Source organism: Lutjanus erythropterus, chromosome 19, assembly GCF_056507025.1.
Source record: "Lutjanus erythropterus isolate fLutEry1 chromosome 19, fLutEry1.hap2, whole genome shotgun sequence".
In the NCBI taxonomy this organism is placed as follows: domain Eukaryota; kingdom Metazoa; phylum Chordata; class Actinopteri; order Lutjaniformes; family Lutjanidae; genus Lutjanus; species Lutjanus erythropterus.
In genome coordinates, this window is record NC_139335.1 from 25277390 (window position 1) to 25300921 (window position 23532).

A 23532-nucleotide genomic window follows, 5' to 3' on the forward strand; every position below is an offset into this window, starting at 1 on the left:
TATTCAGACAGAACAGAGGGAGGCATGTTTAAGGACAGTTTTTGTTAAGGATACTTTTTTAAAAGGCGGTTATGAAAGATTATGTGACTGGGGACGAGATTCAGACTGTGCCAGTAAACCTGTCCCACTGGGTTATTTAGTAGCTTATTTTTGGAAAGTGGAGCAAAGTGATTCCAACCTAGACTTGTACAGAGAGGCACGAGGAATCCATTTTAGCTTAGCTGGCTTTCAGAGCAGTCTTTGACTCAGCAGCACATTCCCCCAAAAGGGTTTGTCTCCAACACTATAATATAGATCTACTTTGAAAAAGCAAAATAATTGTCAGAGGAAAAAGAGCCGCAGTACAGCAACATAGTTCAGAGGCAGCATGTTGCAGTCCTGGTCACATTTTTTTTTTTCTTTTCGTGGTGTTGGTGGTGGTATTTTTCAGACTTTCCCAGATAACAAACAACTTTCACTTGTTCTCAAATGTAAAGTCTCACTTCCTTATTCATACTCTGCCATAATCACTATCAATACCAGTCCTTCCACCTACAACTGTGCACCACCTCTGTGAGTCATCATCAAACGTTCACACACCAGCATTGATGGGAAGTGGATACACCAGAGAATTACAATAATTGCAAGACATATGTACATGTAACTCACCTTAACTTATTTTAGTTGCACAGTTGTGTCGTCATTTTCTTTATCATTGTTTATTGAGTTACTCTTACTATCCTTGAAACAAAATTGAGCAGAATTTATTAATCAATAAGGTTCTTTTATTGTCCCCAAAATATTGGGTTTATTAAAGCTACTATGAGGAGTTTTTAACTGGTTATGTAACAGTCTCAATTTATTACTGGTGCCTCTGTATGATCTACCATCTGTGAGAAAAAGGCTATTTCTGTATAATTATTCTTTGTGCCTATTACCGTGTTGGAGTCTTCTTTAAATCAGAAAAAAACAAGTCTGTGTTTACATTTTTCCAGGCAAAGTTACAGCCTCCCATTTGAACAAAATATGAGGGTCCCTTGTAATAGCTTTAACAGCCATCTGATGCTGTTAATCACATTCTTCAATAATCAAACTGTATTTTAAAAGCTGCTTGAATGTGTGGCACTTTGTGGCATGCATTTTATGAAAATTATCCCACAAAACATGACAACAACTCACCAAGTGTGTCACTTTCTTTTTGGTTACTGGATATTTTGTTGTGTGACAGAGCTCAAGGTTGCTTCACCACATCTCAATCCACTTCGTGCTTTTGGTATATTTAGTACACACGCTAACACCACACAACTGTTTCCTCTCTGACCTTCTTCTTCAATCAGGTGAGGGTCATGCAGAACAAAAAACATTTTCATTGTGATGACAAAGAGTGATACAGATACATTTGAAACATTGTTAGTTTCCTTGGCTTTATGTCCACCGTAAAAATTGTCCTGGCCACCAAAAAGTGCTTTTGAATGAGCGCTTGCATTGTGAACAACAAACGACACTTTAAAGTAGGGCCAGACAGACACTGGCAGATGCCGATATCAATATTAGGGAGAAAAAAAAAGCCAATATCGAGATAACGGCCAATATTCTTATTATTATGTTATTATGTGTGTGTTATTCTTGATTTATAGACAGAATATGGAATACATACAAACATGCATACTTGTGACAAAGATATGTAATGAAGACAGAATATTTGACAGTTTAATAATAAACTAAATAATGTCAAAATGATATCAGGGCACTGAAACAGTAAAGTTTTCACCCATATTTTTAATTAGCTGTGATAGTCAAATATAGGGCTGATAATATCGATTGAGCTACATATATTAGTCAGATTCTGCTCTAAAAGACCAGTGTGTAGGAAATAGTGCCATCTACTGTTGAGTTTGCAGACTGCAAATGTCTCATCTCACCCTCCCCTTCAAGGTATACAGGAGAACAAACAGTGGCTGTGAAATCTCCTAAAAAACATGAAAAGCCCTATCTATAGTCAGTGTTTGGTTTGTCCATTCTGGGCTACTGTAGAAACATAGTGGTGCAACATGGTAACCTCCATTGAAGAGGACCTCCACCCATATTCTGTCAATAAATCTATAAACCTGTAAAGCTTACACACTGGACCGTTAAGGAGGTATAATGTTGCCTGGTGACGTACGTGCACATGCCCATTTAAACAGACTCAGTCTGTTGTTGTAAATAACGCCGTTTTTGACACAGCCTGAGATATCACTGACTTGTCCTTCTGGTGACTGATGATGGCTGATGATGAAGTGCTGAATCAGGCTGTTCATTCAGCTTCCTTGTCATCAGTCATCATTAGTCTCCAAAGAGGAACCTTAAAGGGAACTGACCCTTGGGGCTATGCTTATTTTACAGCTACATAATCTTGCTTTGAGCTTTAAGTAACTCACAGCAGGGTCAGTGTCCCATGAATGTCATCATTCCATGGGACAATTTCACACCAAGTTAGCCTTAATAACCCACAAATAAAAGTGCATTAGTTTAGTTTAGCTGGAGAAAATGTGGCTAACAAAATGCATGACAGAGTGAAGAAGTGAGTCACTGAAGTTATGTAACACCATGCTGGAATAAATACATGGTGCTGGCAACAACTAGCTTCATTTTCTTGAGGTGCAAATTTAGAGTGGAAAACACAGCCCCCCCCCCCCCCCCCCCCCCCCAAGAGTTTCCAAGTTGTACTATTGTGCTGCTGTGGCAAAGACAACAGGAGTTGTGCTGAAATCTGTTTCCCTGTCAATATGTGTTTCCCCCTTACATTGCTTTGCTACACCCAACCATAACGTACCCCTCAACCGCTGAGGGCACCACTACAATCTGACGGTGTAACACACTTCCACAGGGTCCAGCACCATGAAGAAATGATCAACACAACTTTGTAAATAACCGAGAGGAAAAAAGCATGTTCACTGAAGAAGTACATTGAAGTTGTCACAATTTTATATTGGATTTGGGAAACGGCAAACGCTGTTGTAATGATGTGCATTCCATGGTAATAACAATCAGTCTGAGTAATGGCATTGAACCAACAGGGCTCGGCGTTGAGGTGGGATGGGGGAGTCGCGTTAGAAGAAAACATCAGAATAAGAAGTGTGAATTTGTTCATTAAGTTTCTCTATAATGATGATGTTTTCCTGATAAAAATCATAGCAGTGAGACTTACAGGGAACCAGCCTAACAGTGGATGGTGTCTGTTACTTAGCCATTATTAGAGGTGCACAGAGGCGTCATTATCTGTATCTGTTCAACCATCAAAATTGTCTGTATCTGTATTTATCTAGAAGACTGAAAGTGGGTGTGGTTTATACTCACATACAGGTCACTTTAAATCAGTAAAAGTTGTTTTCTAACCTAATATTCATTGGCAATGCAACTGTTGTGTCTTCAAAGCATCCTCCTTTGCACTTGTGCTAAGCTAAGCTAACTGGCTGTAGCTTCATATTTAGTTTACAGACGCAAGAGTGGTATCAATCCTCTCATATGAATATCAGTGCAAAAGTGAATAAGCTCACATAAAAGTTGTTTGCATATGATGAATGAATAACCAAAAGATGGTGGAGGGTTTGAAAATATCCCTTATGATGACATATTTGCCAAAATTTGTGGTAAAAATAAAAACCTATAACATCACTTTCATTTTCTTAGTTTGTTTGTTTAGTTTTGGAACTGAAAGAAAAGTGGATTAGTCTTTTTTTTTTCCAATTGCCCGGGTAGGCTTTCACCACAGCTCAATGGCACACTTTAATACCACAGTGCAGTGACCAAAACCCAATTGAGAGAGACTTGGGAGAGACAGAGACATAAATACAGAGAGAAATGGAGAGAAGAGGGACAAATATAAAGAGAAATGAAGGGAGAAAGAGAGAAAGCGCAAGCAGTGATAGCAGATAAAACAGGCAAGAGAAAGAAAAACTTATGGCGGGTGGAGGATGGGTGTATGACTTAACTTTTTACTTCTCTGTTTTCTCATATTGACAGTGGAGCTGAAATAAGAGCAGCCAGCCTCCACAGGATCGCCTCCTTTCTTTTCTCCATCTTATTTTATTCAGTTTTTCAAAATTTAATCTATCTTTACTTTATCCTCTACCTTTTACCTCGGTTCTTCTCATCCCTGGATCTATAGTGCTATATAAAATGGTTTATATTAAAGCAATTTAATGTCATAAAATCAGATGATTTTGTTTCACCTTAAAGTGTCCAGCCTTCATATATATCATATACTTAAAACGTTTTATCTTCTGTTTGATCCTTACAAAAAACCAAAGTGTAAAAATAACAAAACAGTGGGTTACATGTATTTCTTGACCATAGTGATTTCGCTTTAGTTTTTGTAGCCGACATATTACCTTAACAATTCAAAACAAATAAAACTTCAGCAGAGCTAGCTTAGCTGTTTCCCCAAGTGTTCAGTCTTTGTGCTAAACTTAATCTAAACTAATTCTCAGCGAGAAAGCGAAAAAGCACATTCCACAAAAACTCACATTAACTGTTGCTTTAAGAATTTACCAAATACAGCCTTAAAAGTGTAAACTTTGTAAACTTTGGTAACAAACATAGCCTAAATTTCTTTCCTTGCATAAATCACTTGCCTTAGCTTCAGCCTAGCCTGAGGGTGTTTTAGTCTAACATTACTTATCTTAGAAAAACCTGTGGCTCTTTGGCACTGTCTGTTGAGAGTTAACTAAATGGATTAGATTATTTCTTAGCGTGAACCATCTCTGGCTCTGACAAACTCTTATGCTCCAATATACATTTATTACAGGAATTATTTAATTCCATTTACAAGTTGGTAGTTGCTGATATGGGCTCTGCCTTCAGAAACTGATCTCAACCAATGACAGCAGCCAATGATATCAGTTTGTCCTAATTTTCAGCAAAGACCTTTTTCACAGCGACCATTTAGACATGAAGTTGTAAACGCAGGGGTTAGCAATGATACAAATTCATGTTCTGTTTCATTTGGGTCTGAATAGAGTCAAAGTGCAGATATTGTCCATGTTGGCTCACTGAACTGTAATTCTCCACTTTTCACAATGTAGTGTGACACTTAGCTTCTGGTGTCAAAGCTGCAGTTTAAGTCTATGGTCATCTGAGTCCTTTTTCATTCACAAATAATAAAAAAAAACTTTTACAGTATGATTTGTATGTACTGTTAATAGTTTACTGTTCATTTTGTATATAGTATATATTTTGTGTTTAGTTAATATTTTTGATCATTTTGATATATAAATAACCGTTAGCTACACCAGCTAGCCACATGCTAACATTAAGTTGCTATGGCTCCTTCTTTACACTCAGTGCTTGGAGGAGCTGCCCAAAATGAAAGTGACTGAAATACACTGTATTCTTAAAGCGAGGATACATGTTTCCGAACTTATTCCTCATATTTGTCAGCTGTTGTAAGAGAGGGAGGTGTATGAGCAGACCCTTTGTTAGCAGCCAGCTAGGCTAACTAACTGCTAAGTGATTATCAAAATAATAAAAAATACTAACTAAACACTAATACTATATAAAAAGCACACAGTAAAATATTAACAAAACAGTAAAAAGATAAGTATTTTCATAACTGCAGATTTGACACTGGAGGCTGAGTGACAAGCAGTCCATAAAGTGGATATACATCACACTACATTGTTCAAGTGGAGATTAATATTATTAGTAAAACCTGTGCTTACCCTAACATTTCATATCAGAATGTGAAAAATGTCTTTTACTTTGGGGTTAAAAGTCACACAATAAGGAGCTGGAAGTGATACAACGAATGCAGGTATAGTGTCTTTTCAAAAGCAAAAAAAAAAACCCAAAACAAAACAAAACAAATTCTGCTTTTGTGTTTGTTAAGACAGATTGTTGTTTTCTTTATGATGATAACTGACTGGGGAAGAAGCTCTATATCTCCCTCTCTCAGGCTCATATCATTTCTGTCTGAGAGGCTTATTGAACCATCAACACACTTTCGACTAAATTGCCTCCACCAAATGTCTTTTATCATTCTTCCCCTCATTCGCTCCATCGCAGCTTTGCTCTCTACGCCCTCAGAGCGCCGACAAACACTTCCCTCCTCCCTCGTCCATCTATCCGAACGGGTGATGGCAATGCTTTATTGATGCTGCAGGAGGAGCTGAACCTCTCACTCACTTACATGCTTGGTTGACACACATTTACAAAATCACACACACACTCGTGGCCACTGCGCGTAGCCTGTGATGAGATATGACACCTCTACACACACACACAGACGTGTTTCCATCACTTCAGAGGACTTTATATTGACGTACATTCATTTTCTGGAGAAACCCTTACTGTACCTATAGCCACTACTTGCCTACACCCTAACAAAACATTACCCTAATCATAAACCAAGTCTTTATCATAAAATTCATGATTTGCTTTCTGTATTCTTGCGCTGGGTCCCCATAAGGCAGACGAGTCCCCACAAAGTGAGTGAGAAAACAGGCTTGTGTCACAACATGAGTAATGCATGTCCACACCAATGAACACACGCTGGTTGGCACATGTAAACACTGGCGTAATTGCTGATTTACAGCAAGCACATGGGCTGATACAACTCTGATAATTCCTTGACACTACCATCAGTTACTAAAAGACACACACACACACACAAATTGACAGCTGGAGGTGTCAGTGTGGCTGTGTGAAGTATTCCAGACATCTGCAGCGGTTTAGAAACTGAACAGCAGATTAGAGAAGGGGGGTTGGCAGGATGAGAGACAGAGAGAACAAGGAAGTGAGAACAGATTGATGCAGAAATTGCAGAGAGAGATGGACGGATGACCTTCGCGCATCTTGAATTGCGCTGGCGTGGAGTAAAAGTTTTAAAAATAACTTCAGTCCTCATCTGAAGCGTATATCTCTCTCTGTGTGTTTTCTATCTCTACATCTATTTCATTTTCTCTCTTTCGATCTCTCTCACTCTCTTAATCTGTCTCTCGTTTCCCTTCACTTGAAAAAGAAAATAATCTCTCTGTCGCTGTGGGCCTTAATTACACTGGATCGGGGAGATGAGAGGGCATTGGAGAGTGTGCTTTGTGTGTGTTTCTGTGCGTGTGTGTGTGTGTGATCAAGTTGAGACAGATGCTGTCTGTGTTACGCTCTAATGTCTCTGGGTAATAATTAATAAAAACGTCTACATCACCTAACACTGATATAGTTAGAACAGTACATCTGCTTTCTTTCCTTCTTGTCCTCTTCCTGCATCTTCAGAGCATTTCCTTTTTTTAACAAACCGCTGGTAACTGTTCATCTGAGTTAGACTTTGTATTTAGCACAATGTAATTATTTACCTGTAGTCTGTGAACATAATGATGTGAACTCCTAATATGAGCAAAGTCACGTATAGATTAGAAATAGTAATAGGAGAAATATGTCATATTTTTTATTTACAAAATCATAAAATGAACATGATATGTCATGGGAGAATAAGGAAACATGCAAATTTACGCCAAATGTTTGCTGAATGTTTAAGTGTTTATGAGTCAAAAGAAATCATGTAATAATCTTTTAGAAGGAGTAGATGTTTTTAAAAGTTAAATTGAGCAATTTGCTAATGGAGTCTGGCTGGCAGTAGGACTTGCAGTCACTGAACTCGGTGATGGTTAGAAACAGCTGATCAATTTACAGTGTGGGTATCGTTGTTGCTTGTTGTTGTCAAAATGAAATGTTGTATTTGTCTTGGACGCCTGTTCAGTGTCTGTGCAGCCTGCAGGCATCTTGCCTGAGCTTTGACTCTAGAAAGGAATGGATCGTGGGAAACAACCCACTTCAACCACAGACTGTGAATTAAAAAGGGATTAGTATGCCATCTATGGCTCAAATTCAGTATTTTCAGTATTCATTTTTGAATGCTAGGGACTTACATATTTCTTCTATTTATTTTCCTTTGTTCATACGATCTTACACAGTAATAGCAGTGGGAGGAAAAATTGTAGTTTGGATTTTATCATTTGCTGGTTTTCATTATGATTGTTTGCTTTAGGTTTTCCATGGTTTGTCTTTAAATGTGGCCCCAAAGCACATTTAGTTTTGTTTGTCTTTCAGCGATCTGCTAGTACAGAGGGTGAGTTGTGGTTTGGCATCACGGGACAAATCGAGTGTGAAGATGTGATGTTGTGGTTTAAGTGTTGCTCTCATAAATATTTTAAGCGATTCTGGTCATCTGTGTGGAGCAGAAAGTTTTAGGTTGAATTTTACTCTCATCCAGTGCAGCTGGAGGCATCTCTGCCGATGTGTGGAATTCATCCTCAAAATCCGAGATTAAATATTTCAGATTGTTTTTTGTCTCATGTCTTAAACTGTGTTTAACAGCCAGATACCCACAATTCACTACCATTACAGTATCTTTGACAAAATGCTTTCATAGATCATAGGCCTCTCAGCCAATGTCAGCTGGGATTAGGGATGAAACAATAATTTCATGGTAAACCTTGAAAAAATTCTCAATGACATTGCAATGGACATGATGTTGAGAAGTTTTTGATATAAAACTTGGAGACATGCTTTAAATGTGTGTATCAGTACTTTCTGAACATAGTTCCAGCATGGATGGATGGATGGATAATCAGTTTCTTGAAAAAGAAATACCCCTTTTCAACTTGCACTGAATTGAACTGCCCTGGCTAAATAATCCATCTCAGTATCCCACAAAGTAACTTTCTGTTTTGTCCTTATCATATTGTGTGTTGTGTGAGATTAGAGTTTTTGCAAGTGTTATCTTATCCTCCACTTAATGTCAATCAGCTGACAACCACTGGATGAAAAGGAAGTCCGTGCTATAGGAAATAGGCCTGATGTAAACATGGTGCTTTAAAGGAGCAATATGAAAGAACTGCACATTCAAAAATGAGTACTGCAATTCAAATAGCAAGTTGGAGCCATAGATGTGATTTTAAATAGGTTGACATCCTATTTAATATATGATCTATGGTTGAAGCGAGTTGTCTCCCCCCGTCCCCTCCTCCCCAAACTTGAGGAAGCTCAGGCAGGCTGCAGGAACACTACAGGGGTGCAAAACGAGCGCAACATTGTAATTTGACAATGACAGGTAACAATGTGTCCTCCACTGTAAGTGATCAGCTGTTTATAACTGTCAGCTGTCTGTCGATGCAAATCCAAGCCCACTATTGTGAAAGAACAACCCTACTGCTGCCTGTCTTACTGCCTGTCAGTCTTCATTAACATATTTCTCAATTTAACTGTTCTAATAAAATAATTAATGATTTTGTATGACTAATACATAGACACTTAGTCATTCTGTGGACACTGCGTTAATTTGAACTGTGAATTAACATGAAAAGGCAAATAGTAACACAAGTTACAGTGAGAACATTTTTGGTTTTGTCAGAGAAGCAAGTATTTCAACTTTGTGTTTCCTAATTCTCTGACGATACATCATGTTCATTTCATGATTTGTTGCAGTAAATGTATTACAGATTTCTCCTTTAAAACATAACATTCATGACCATTTTTTTGTTATCATCAGGACAACGGCTATTTTTCTACAGTGTAAAATGTACCTAAAACAAACTAAAAAGAGTACAGAGCAAACATGGCGTTGTTACTCTCACAGCTGCAGGAAATGTACACTAGATGTGGTGAAACAGGCACAACTTCAAAATGACGTCTTATTTCCTTTTTCCTTCCCTCAAGGTGTTTGATGTTTTTCATTATGTTATTGTGAATCCCCTGAAGGTGAGGTCCTTGCCCTGTCTACATCCTGTCTTTAATCTCCACCAACCAATTCACTTACTGCCGGATCTAAATTCCCCTTATATTTTCTTTGTCATTCATTTTTCTATCCAGTGAGGACACAGGCCCAGCTCACCATGCCTTTGTCCCAAACAGCTGCACAGCTGGTGGCAGTGACACAGCCCGACCAGTAGGGTGCAGCAGATGGCGTCAGACAACAGGGGCCAGCAGTGGGGCTGATAGAAAGCATTCACAGAGACGATTCTGTGTTGTTTGTCTGTGTGTGTGAGGCAGTGGAGGGACAGGGCTGAATCAAGAGAGGCGATGGAGACACAGTGAAGCAGATAACAAGAAGATAGAAGTCAGATAATGGAGAGAAGGAATTCAGACCCACAGGCAAAGCAAAAGAGAAAAAAAAGACAGACAGATAGCACTGTTACTCACAAAATAAGTTAATGTTCAAAGGATAGAAAGGCTGATACAGTGACAATCCAAAAATAAGTCAAAAAACTTCCACTCGACTACAGTTTCCTAATTGTTAGGAGACAGAGTGAGGCTGAGAGGAGAAAAATGAGAACGCGCAGGGTGAAACGGAGAAGGCAGAGAATGAAGGGCAGGGTGGAGGTGTAGCTGAATGCCATGCAGTCATCAGGGAGTCAGCCCTGCTTGTTCATGGAGCTCGTGGCCTGAACAGAGAAAAGAATTCTGGCTGATGCTCATTTACTTTCTCCGAGCTTGGAGCAGCGCCAGCCCGAGCAGATAAGGAGGAGTTTGGTGAGGTGAAAACACAAATGATATATTGTGTGTATTCAAGAGCAAGGGTATGTCACTTACAGGAGGAAGCAGCTATGTTTTAATGCAAACCAATGATATCACTATTACAGAATAATGATGAGACAGGATCTTTTTTCCAAACATGGAAAATTAGATTTCAGCAATCATTAACATGAGCTTAACACACACACCCACTTCTGTGATGTGTTTAGATATATGGGGGAGTTGTATTGACTTCCGCTGCATATTAGATGCAGTTATATAACAGTACGATTATGGTGAGATGTCCAGATTTCTAAAGATAAGCTGGCAAGTTACTTAGCAACCACCACCGAGCAGGACAGGGGAGCAGGTATGATTGCCAATGAATGCCGGCCAAACTCTTTTAATCATGACAACAAGGCATGCACTCCAACACTGCGGCTATTTTTGTTTGTGCCATTGTCGTTATTTTTCGGTTACACTCAATTATTTTGTTCTTCTTCCAATCCTGTATTCATCAATAATATGACATGAAAAGTCACTAAATAAGTACAGAACAGATTAACCACAAACCTGTATAACATAGTCGAAGTTACAATATATTACACTGTGTGGAAAACTAATTTTTTTAAGGTAAGCTAGTCTTATTCATAAAGCATGTTTCATACACAGGTAGATTCATAAATAAATTTAAAATAATATTACACTGATACTAAAAATATTCTGGATTTAAAAGCTGCAGTTCCTAAGACTATCAGGTTCCAGTGCTGTGCTGCATAATAACCACAAGCTGCTTCTCCTTATTTAATTTTTGCCTCTGGCATCACCAGCAGTCCACTCCCCTGTGATCTGAGGGATCTCACAGGCTTGTATTGATCAAGCATATCAGCCACATATTTAGAGCTCACCCCATGTGAGGATTTATAAATAATAAAACCGGGGTGATGCGGGCTGTCTTTTTAGTTTTGGTTAGAACTCTACGTTTTAATTGCCTAATGGTCTTTTTAGGAGGTCTTGTCAGAACTCCATTGCCAACCAGTTTTGTTGGTGATAAAAGCAATAATCAGTTTTACCGGAGCTTGTTTTGTCATAGGGTCCCTGACTTTGACTGTTTTATTGTTTCCCAAATAAAATTAGCTCTGTTTTGTCTGTTTAACTGCAGGAAATTTTGAGTTGTCCAGTTATTTTTTGCACAATGCATTTCCATAATGATGCAATAGGATTGTAGTCATTTGATGAGACAGCTATGAAAATTTGGGTGTCACTGGCGCAACTATGAGAAGCCAGTTTGTTGTTCTGAATGATGTGATGAAAAATGAAAAAGTAAAAAATGAAAGTAAAATAAAATAGGAAATAAGTGGTGATTCCAAATGAAGAGGACTGCACTGAAATGCTTGCCAGCCCGAACAGCTGACAGCTGTGCAGTTAAAGGGGCGGTTTTGAGGGCTAAAGGCCAAGACTGCTGGTCTCCCAGAGCTGTTCCAAATTTATTGTTTGCAAAAAACAAGATGTGATTTGAAGGCACAAACACTGTGAGACAAGGCTCAGGGAAAACAAGATTACGCCCAACTATCAGTCTTCACTGTTTGCTAATAATGTCATCCTCAAGACAAATATTACTTCAAGCACCACTCAGGTTTTCATAAATTTTAGCTTTCTTTTATTTCTATTTACTTTTTATACATTTTAATCTTATTTTATCTCTTATCTCATATATGAACCCATATGTTGTGAAAGATTTTTAGAGGAAATGTCGACTAAACTGCATTTCATTTCACATGGTCAAAACTACATGTTAAACTAGACGTTGAGGCTGAAACATTTCTTTAGCAGTTTTTTTGCAGACTTGAATCTCATTTTAAAAAACTGAGCTCATGACCAGTATCACCACTGAGTTCCTACACAAGTCTGTGTGCAGGACCAGTGAGTTTAAAGAAAACCATTTTGCATGATTTTGTGATTGATTGTTATTAATCTATATCAACCAACTACAGATGTTCCTCAAACTTCTTTCTCCCTCTTTTTTTTCAGTTATGGGGACCATGTTCAACATTTCAAGGTGTTGCAGGATCGCTGCAGTCAGTACTATGTGTGGGACGAACTCTTCTCCTCTCTGAACGAACTGGTGGAGTTCTACCATGGCAACAGCATCGCTAAGGAGAGGACCGTCTTTCTGAGGGACCCCGAGCACTTCGCCAGGGTGAGCATGTGACTCCTCATTTGGTTGGTTGTCTGTCTTTCGTCTTTCTTTCCTTCTGTTTTGCAATTTGACTGTCTCAAGCACTTCATTACCAAAGTAGCCAAAAGAAAAGGCACAAATATGTCATAACTAGACAGAATTTTTAGCAGCAACCAGGTTGCTCCGTTGGTCGGTCAGTCAGCTGGTCCACAAAAATCACTTCTAAATGCATTTGCATAATGTGACCAAACTAATGAACTGTTTGGCATAAACTCTTGCAGACTTTGAACTAAACAGAGTTCAGTTTTGATTGGTGATGCTTTGTCTCACCCGCTACACTTTAGCCACACCCTCTTTCATATCTGAGAAACTGTTTCTCATAGAAGCTTGCAGCAGGTGTCATGTGACTTCACAGAGTGTCACTTTGACTTAGTCTCACTCCTTAGCCACAGAGGTCAAGTGAGTGTGTGTGTGTGTGTGTGTGTGTGTGTGTGTACATTCTGGGGAGGGGGATAATAATTTTGTTCTCTCCCAAACAGACATTTTGACATACCTGGTTGTCATCTCTTTTTTTCCAAACTTTCTGAGAAATCAGCTAAACCCATAGCAGTTCTTTAGCACTATTTGTTTTGCAATGTCAACCTCCTCTCTAAACCATTTAAAACACATCTGGTCCTGCTGTCATCAGTCATTCGTCTTCCTTCTTCTATTTAATTCCCAAGGATTTAACTACATATCTGATGAGACTTTAAGACACGGTGAAGCAGCATTTTGACAAAAAAAATCAGTGATATTTTTCTGTTTATCTTGTCAATTCGGTGTGCTTTCATAAACACAACAACCGTCATGGGTGTTCATATTTCATCTTGCTTTGACTTCGAGGCATTACCAGTTTTGGTCTATTTTTTTAATGGAGCTGACAGCTATGGGAACACTCCATATGTTGGTGAGATTTCTGGAGCAGTGACTGTGGCAGCAGGCTTTGACGTAGAGGTGCAGCTTGTAATGAAAGATCACAGAACTGCCGTTGGTCTGGAGCAGAACCAAATCAGTCATCTCAGGCGCCGAGCCAGAGGCAGTGAGCACCGCAGCGCTAACGAAAACTGATTCAAGAGGCAATTATTATATGTATCAGTCGAGACTAAGTTGTTATATATCAAGTTTGGACAGAACGTTTCTTTTGTTTGTTGTATTTAGTCCAGTATTCGTTTAGAGTTCAGACACATAATGAGCCTTCTGATGTGTGTAATCCGCACCTTTCATAAACTATTCCTGTTTTTAATTATAGGTTTTTGTAATTTGGAATAGGTAGTTGAAAGTTCATGATAATGCTGTGGCTGGACAACTAGGCGTATCCTGAAAATTTAGTGTATTCACAAAACGCAGTCAGGTTTAGTGAGGGAAAATAAAAATGACAGGTAATTCCCATGATGGTGACATTGTGGGAGAAGCTGTTGTTGACTGTTGTCATTGTGAATTCATTATACAGGCAGGATCACGTTGCATGTTAAGTATTCCTGGGAGTGGCGGTTGAGCCGCGCCTGCAGGTGAACCCTGTCGCTATGGAGGGATGTGATCCACAGCGATCCTGACAGGACAGCATGTTCGTATCACTGCGACACCAGCCGCGCGCTAATACTCATCACGTCACTTTCTGGAGCCTGGCACCCGACAACAGACCTCCATTCATTAGGGAGGTGATTGCCTACCATGTCAAATGTGAGGTGATATAAGGACAAGACAAAGGTGCCCCATGGAGAGAATTTGTAACGCACAATATGCAGGAAAATCAGAACAACAATGAGATCTGGAATGGATTGTTTTTGGTTGGGTCGTACAGACATTCATGGTCCCCAGAGGATGAATCCAAACATACTGGAGATCCTCTGACTTTTTCTTTGGTGACACCTCAAAGTTCACATTTGTGGTTTTGAGTGAAATATCTGAGCAACCATTGGATGGATTACCATAAAACTGAATTTCCAGCCCATTTTCACACCCAATGTGTCAAATATGGCAGCTTGGTCACTGCCAATATGCTACAAGCTATGATGCTATAGCTACGTATTTTACATTACATATGCTACATTGTGTAACATTAGGTGATGTTGTGTTATGTGATGTTACGCCATGTTACGTTACTTTACATTTTGTTACATTGCATAAATTAACTTAGTCAACATAAAGTTACTTATTTCAATCCAAATGTGATATTTTCCAAAACCTAACCAAGCAATTTTTGTTCCTTTATTTTGAAAGTCCACCTGTGCGTTGCATATTTATTATTGCTAACTCAAAGCGCTGCACATTAGTGATGTTCGATACCACCGATTTCCTTTCTGATCCAATACTGAGTAAAATTCAGGCTGGTATCGGCGATACCGATCCGATACCGATACTTTGTGCAAATGCACCTAATGTGTCTGGTAAATCTAAAAAAAAAGTAGTGTATTTCAAATTAGATTCAAATTCAAATTATGGTGACTGTAAATAATAATAAATATATTTTATAGATAAAATGTTATTTTTTATCCATCTTTTCTAGTATATATTTTTCACCATGGCTGTTTTATCGCAATTGCTCTGTATAATTTAATGACACCTAGTCTATGTAATCCACTTTAAATGATTAATTCTTTAGGAAACCTTACCTGAATAAATCTAGGCTTTTTTTTGCCTATGTGAGATTATCTCAGTGATACACATACTATTACTCCAAGCTGAACTCATGCAGCTATTTGTTGAAGCATATATTTATTTCATTATTTATTTCATAACCATCCTCTGCTGTCCGCCTCATCATAAATGCCTCGTATTCTGTGTTGTGATTTAACCTGAGGTGTTTCACAAGGTTTGTTGTGTTGCCACAACTCCTTACCGTTTTTTCCACAAACATCACAAACAGGCGTCTTGGCTGTTTGTGGAGCTCAAATAGCTTCACACGACTCCTTTTACGCTCTGCCCTTGTGTCTACAGACTGAGACTGAGTGACTGACTGACTGAGTAGCTTACGCATTATGCACTTACCCAGGTGGAAGAAAAAGTAGTTCCCACCAACCACGTGTCATTTAGAGAAGATCTCAATAGTTTAGTGACTTTCCACTGTGTTCCTGTTAATGATATACATTACCTCAAATGACTGAAGTATCAAAAGTATCAATATTTTGATTTGAGAATCGATTTTAGAGCATAAAGATCTGGTATCGGAGGTATCGATATTTCAGTATCGATCCGCACATCACTACTGCACATGCAAAACTGTTGGGAGTGACGGTGTGTTGTGAATTATATTGATCATGTTGCAGGCTTCTAAAAACAAACTCGCTGGAAGGAAAGGTGGAGCTGTGGCAGCTGTGACGATGGGTCGGACAGCTGAGAGATTGTTTTCACTTTCTTTTTAACATTGCGTTCGCTGTTGCTGCCAAAAAAGTGATTTAGTATGATTCAGAGATTTCCAGGTAATAACTGTCTGACTGACTGACAGCTGAGTAATATCAACATGCTCCAATTCTCATGATTTTTTTATAGTTGCCCAATAATGATGGCCACTCATATTCTATATAGCATATGGTACTAATTTTATGCTTTTTGGCGTGCCTAAGTCAAGGATGAACAGGATGTGACAAGTCACATTTAGGTCATATTACTCATTCGAGATGCATCTCATTATCTGTGGCAATGAGCCCATCACTTGAATATGAGCAAACAAGATTAATAAGCAATGTAAAAAGCTCTGTTACCAGTTCTTCAGCTCTTGCTCAATTGTATCTAAAAAGGTATGTCTACTGTCCACATGGGAGAGTCCAGCCTAAAAGTAAAATTTTCATGTAATTCGAACAGCAGATCCAGATGAGATTTCAGATGGAAAAAATATTACCATTTTGAGGATTTAAATTTCTCTTATTTAGTCTTTTATTAATAGTTATTTATAATTTTATTATTCAATGTATTTCTTTTTTTAAAATCCTTTTTTTTATGTTCTATGATTCCATTTTCCAGCCACAGTTTTTGTTGCGTTTGTATGTGACTAGCTCTTTGACTCTCCTCCCACAGTGCTGAATGCAAGTAAATAAAAAGCAGTGCAGTGGCATTGGCGTCTTTTGCTCTGGCACGCAGGTAGCTTGCCACTGCTGCTTTGGGGTATTTTTGATATGGTCTGACAGGAAGTGAAAAGTTTAGTGGCCAATGAGTCAGTACTGTGAACAGAACTAAATTGAGGGAGGAAATAACACACATCCCCACATACATCCTGCTGTTTTTTGGTAACACTTTACAAAATTTCAACATTAGTTAATGCAGTAATAAGCATTAATTAACAGTTAATTAACAGTAAACTATTGAGTCTAGTAATCATTTATGTAATTCATGTAAACTAAGATATTAATTTATACATTACATATTTTCAACTTTACAATAAGTGTAATAAAGAGCATTAATAAGTGGTTCATTATGGTTAAGTAATGCTTATATAGCATGCACAATAATTAATTAGTTACATTAACCTATAAGCTAATGAATCTCTACATGAAGATAAAGGAACAAGGCAACCGCTACACGAAGACCGTGGAGCGTGTCCACTGACCTCAAAAGTAAGTCATAAGTTGGACGACTATTACCATTAATAAATATTCATAAAAACAATCATTTTTCTCTTAATTAATTAGTTTAGTTGCAAACTTTTTGACATATATGTTAATTAACATCTTTATCAAACACATACTAATATTAGTTAGTGCATTAATTAGCATGTAAACCCTTCATAAATGTTAATAAAACACATTTCTTATTACTATAGTAATTAAATGTCAGTGCTTATTACTGTATTATTGCACGAATATTGTGGACTCATAGTAATAGTCAATAGTCAATTACCCAGACAATTCACAGATGAATACATTTCTAATTTCAAATTAAGTAAAATATAGCAAAATATCAATACATTTCAGTATTTTCATGCCCATATGATGAACAGACGTTGCACTTGATGAAAATCTGACTGGTTGGAATGTGTTGAGTACGTAAGCCTGTGTGAGTCTAATGTTCTCTGGAAGATGATCCACATATATTGATCTTTGTGATGTGTGAGCTTTACTTCAATAGTCTGGTCCTTCAGATGCAGGGAGCTCTCGTCTCTTACCCCCTCTTCTTATACTTGCTGTTGTGTGATGAAGCAAAGTGTGGTATTAAATAAATAGAATTTCTGCATTTCACAGACTTTTACCCCCAGACCTTGATTTTATGACTCAGATGGAGTTGCTTTTTTTCATAATCTCCATTTAGCGAGAGCTGGTTTGCTGAGCAGCCAGATGCTGCAGTATTTCACCTGGTGGAGCAGGAGACTTTCAGATAAGGATGACAGGTTTTGGTCCTAAAAATAGTTCTTTGTTTCACAAAGCAGGTTCTTATAAATTTAGTTCTTTACTTTAGTGCCATCCTGCACACTTAAACAGTTTCATGTATGTTATAAATCACTGGGGATCTTGCACTTTACAGTCATCCACCTCTATGAACAAAAGCAGCTGGAGCAGGTGCAAGTCAGGAATTTAGCTTTAGGGTGTTATGATGGTAGTTAAATTGAAGACAGCCATCCCATGGGAGAATGAAAAAACTGTATGACCTAAATACTGTCACAGTCTAAATCTCTTTAATGGGAGCGACTAGCACGTGAAAACAGCACCAGGTGTTTCTGAGCCGTTTGGTTCTCTGAGGATTTTATTTCCTAGTATTCATACAATATTTCATGTAGCTGCACCACCAACATTGGTTACACTCAAATAAGGCAAACACCAGTAATATGTTCTTTAGGAGGCAGTATTAGACGCTTTATTAGACTTCATTAGAGAGTAGTTGGGGACACGTTACAACAAAACTGTACTGTAAACTAAAGTGAAATGTGCTACATCTAGATTGATGCCTACTTCTTTGATCAAATCACATTATCGACCTGCAGTATTACAATAAACCTGTGCAGTCACCCATAGACGATCCTCTCATATTGTTTATAAATGGGGCAGTAGCAGATATGTGATTTCTCTTTAGTTTACAGTAGAGCTCTGTTTTAATATGTCACAAATTACCCTCTAATAAAGTCTAATGAAGTCAAATTAAGGTCTAATAAAGAGTCTAATGCTGTCTAATAAAGAACACTTTATTTCTGATAGTACAGCTTGTTACGTCTCATTAGTGTACCGTAAAATAAAGTGCGACCACAACATCTTGTTCCCCACTGAGGAGCTGGTGTCGTTGCCTCTAATAGTAGCATAAGAACAATAATTGATCTCTCATTCTTCCACCATCCAGATCATCTTCTTCATGATCTACTGATCTGCCATGACTTCTGACAAGCAAAGTAAAACTCATATAAGAGTTGCAAAATGAATTCAAACAGATGCTGCGCTCTTTTCCCGTTTTATAAATATTACTGCTGTTATAAAACAGATTTAAGATCGTAACAGAAGATTTATACTTGTTAATTTAATTGCTATTTTATGCTACATTTATTCTCTCACGAGTAAGTCAATTTGCTATGTCTCTCTTCCTCTCTGCTCTCCTTTCTGTTTTTTTTGATAATAATTTTGAATAGTTGTGTTTAGGCTGCTGCTGCTCTGATCACAGTAATAACACTCAGCACAGAACATGGAAAGCTGGAAAGTATGTTTCCAATGAGTTTTTAATGTGATTTAATGCCACAATTGTCAGTGACAACCATACGGGCAAAAATAAGAAATGAATTACACAAACTGACTGCAGCATTGGTGTTCAATGTTAAGGCCCAGATTGCAGCCAATCGCTGCTTTTTATTAAATTTAATTGTATTTTCTATTCCAGTCATATTTTGTGGTATTTTAACACATCATCCTATGATGTGCAGATCTGCAACAAATAATTGATGAATTGACTAACTGACAACTTGTCAACTATCAAATTAACTGCCAACTATTTTGATAATCGATTAACTGGTTTGAGAAGTTTCATGAGGAAAACAAAGGTAAAAAATTCTCTGATTTCAGCTTCTTAAGTGTGAATATATTCTGGTGTCTTTTGTCCTCTATGACAGTAAAATTAATGTCTTTGGATTGTGGACAAACCAAAATTTTATAGACAAAACAACTAAACAATGAAAATAATCAGCAGATGAATTGCCAATAGAATAATCATGAGCAGCAGCCCTAATGATGTGATAAATTCCCAGCTCAGAACTAAAGCTAAAACATCAGGACTGTGCTTATTTAAAGGTCCAGTATGTAAGATTTAAGGGTGTTTAATGGCTGGTGTGGATGCAAATATTGCACCAAACCAAACCCAAGACCAAAACAAACATTTCCTGATTTTGCTGTTTCATAATAAAAGCTTTTAGATACCAAAATAACTGGGGACTTTTATTGTGAAGAATCTGTTTATCCTTGACTTGATTTCTGTACAGGGCTGATGTGCAGAGAAAAACCTGGTTAAGTCAAGCCCGCACACGTGTATGGAAAAGGGTTATTTGTTACAAGTTCCTCTCAGTTCTATATATTGGCTTCAAGATGGTGTGCTTCATGCCAAAACCTGGAAATCATATCTGCAAACCTTAGCGCCCACTGTACTATAATATACTACCATATTATTACAATATTATTGACTTATCTAGACAATAACAATGGCATTAATTGTGTGTCCTGAGATAGTTGGGTTCAAATATGCACATTTCATTATATAACCTGTGGATCCGTGCACTGAATGCAAAAATAAACAGTTTTTATCTAACATGAGTTACTTTTTCCTAGTCCTATACATTATTCTTGTATTGTTCTAACATTAGCATACTGGCTGGCTTTCATGTACTGTAGGTCACCATGTTCTGTCATGGCTTGGAGAAAATACGTATCTGCATCACAATGTGCCCCACAGCTAAGGGTGGCGTGCTGAAGGTGCAGTGTTTACCTACATTGCTATATTGCCTTAGAGAAAATCTGTCAATCCACATCACATCTTAACGGCTTAGTCATACCTTCATATGTGTAGCCTGCGTTACTCCCCGACTGTTTTAATGAGAGTCTTGAGGGGTTTGTACTACTGTCTTTGCTAACAGTACAAACAGATAATTAGTTAGCAACAAGGAAGAATCTCAGTTATAGTTATATTAAATTATGTCATGAGATTCTGGTTTGCAGCTCTAAATCTATATCTTGTGCGACAAATTAAGACATTATTTTGGACTCATCTCAGTTTTAAATAATCAGACTACCCTTTTTGCTATCAATTATCAAGGGTTTTTTTTATGCATTTTAAAGAATTAATTTGTGCTTTTAATTTCTCTTGAATATGATCCTGCAGCTTGCAGCAGAACAAAGAGGACAAAGAGATGAAATATAATCTCTGTCTTACCTTTTCTTCATTGTCTCTAAGGCTTTTAGCATATCACAGTCATCTGCCATTCAAGTCGGTGGTCTTCATTATACTGTAGACAGGTCTGCAGGCCGAAAAGATATTGGAAACATTAAAGGAGAAATCTGTAATATATTTACTGTAATAAATCATAAAATGACCATGATATGTCATCAGAGATTAAGGAAACAGATTACGCAGGAAACATAGGAAATATGTTGAAATACATGTTCTTCTTAGAAATTTCTATTCTGACCCGTAACTTGTGTTATTGTTTGCCCATTTCAAGTTAATTATTGTTCATTTTAATACAGAATGTTCACCAAATGTTTAAGTGTCTGTTTATGAGTGGTAAGAAATTATATAATAATCTTTTAGAAGGAGTAGATGTATTTAACGGTTAAATTGAGCAATATATTAATGGAGTCTGGCAGGCAGTGAGTGTGTATTTTCAGAGCAGTGGGCTTTTGTTTTCAGGATAATAGGCTTAGGTTTACGCTGACAGATAAATACAGCTGATCAACTTACAGTGGTGGACTCATCATTGCTTGTTATTATTGTATGTTATTATTCTATTTACAATATTGCACTTGTCTTGCACTCCTGCAGTGTTCCCGCAGCCTGCCTGAGCTTCCTCAAGTCTGGGGAGGAGGGGGCAGGGTGAAACAGCCTATGCAATATAACGTCAATGGCTTCAACTTGCTTGGACTGCACTACGCATTTTTGGACGCACAGATATATTGCTCCTTTAAATTTAGCTAGCAAAATTGTCTTTTTATATTGTAATAAAAGTCAGCTGGTTTTTGTATCTGAGGGGCTTTGTCTTGGCCTTCGGCATCAACAAAGCTCCAACACCAGTGTCTCTCACGGAGTCTGTCTCTCCAAAACCTACAACACAGTCTTCTCTCCATTAAGGTTTCACTTACATAAAACAATCATGTAAGAGAGATGACAAGACAACTTAATTGCAAGATGCAGCAAACCTTTTCTCACCTCCATGCATCCTACCTAAATTCCCACTGAGTTATTCTCCCTCCTCAGACTCTGTAACCGTGTTGTGTATGCTCCATCTAAAATATTAATAGTACACCCGCTTCTTCAGTTACCAGCACACCATTTCATCTTTTCCTTTCGCATGAGTGTTAGGCAGTGACACTGAAAGCACAAAAACACAATGAAAAACTAGTTCTTGTATCGCTCCCTTCAGATTCAGACCTTTATATTCTTAAATGCAAACAGGGTTGCAGAAAAATCAACTTCAAATAGTGCCTTAAGCTGCTTACCGAGTATTTTTTAAATTCTTTCCTCACTGTCTGACACCACCGTGCAGTTTCTCCTTGTTTCTGACTATATGGGTCACAGATATAAAGTTAAAGCTTCTGGAAACTCAAATCCACCATAGTCTTGTAACCATGTAATTAGGGTCATGTTGAAATAGTTTTAATCCAGCGTTTCAGAGTTTTTGTTCACTTTTGTGTCTTTGGTTTGAATTGGGCGTGCTATTGCTTGGACATTTATTATGAAAATTATACACCTAATTTCACGAACCAGTCATAAAAAATCCACGCCAGTTGCAGAGTCGTCTGCTCCTGCTGGTCTCGGAGTCTGAGCCATCTCAACAATGAGAAGCTGAAGTCACTGAATCACTCCAGGCTCCTTCCACACAAACACTAATTTACTTCACAGATATTAGAAATAGTGTACACCATATTTGGAACATCTTCACTTTCACCTTACTTTGTTGTCAGGCAGACCTATCCAAAGGAAAGACAAGTACAAAATAAAACAGGAAATACTAACAGAAAAACACAAAACCATTCTTATAAAAGCCAAAAAAAAAAGGCCGTCTGAAAATGTTCTAAACATAGGTACGCTATGTTTATGCTTAAACTGACACTATTTTTTTTTAGGTGGTCCTTTCTTTAGGTGGCTAAAATGGGTTTTTCCGCTGCCCCCACAGTTCACAGTAGTATACTGCTTAGCCTCTGTGCTGGGACTATAGGATATGTCAGTCAAAATGTGATCTGCCACACCCACACAGTCTTGTCTGAACAGCAAAAATATGTTTTCTTTGAACTAGGTTTTCTAACCAGCTTTTCTAACTTTTCTAACATTTGCTTTCACTCAGATCTTTGTGGATACTTGATGAGAAACTAAACTTTGATATCATGTATGTATTTATAGTGGCCATGTTTCCAGAGCCTTTGAGTCTGTCGAGGACTGGCTTAATCTGAATCCACGTATCTTGTTGCAGTGCTTTGTCCCTCATTGTGTGGTTTCCAAACTTACACTCCACATCAGATCAGTACATGGCCCTAGATCACTTCTTATCTCACCATAGCACGATGGGAAATAAAGCTTTTTTTTTTCTCCTCTCTAACATCTCCCCAGCGTCCTCATGTCTAGAAGCTTTCTCATCAAACAAAAAGCCTGTTCATGCAAAACTCTGACCTTTCTGACACCTTGTCATTTTCAAGTGAAAATAGAAGCAGGCAGTCAGGGCCTAGTTTTTCTGCGTT

At 37.9% G+C, this 23532-nt stretch overlaps 1 protein-coding gene across 1 annotated transcript in view; it reads left to right on the forward strand.

Moving 5' to 3' along the window:
* grapa (GRB2 related adaptor protein a) overlaps positions 1-23532 on the forward strand; it is a 40957-nt gene that overhangs the window by 12747 nt on the left and 4678 nt on the right. The window contains exon 4 of the mRNA XM_084743747.1: positions 12499-12667. Within this exon, the coding sequence (XP_084599873.1) occupies positions 12499-12667 (169 nt within the window). The remainder of the gene's footprint in view (positions 1-12498; positions 12668-23532) is intronic.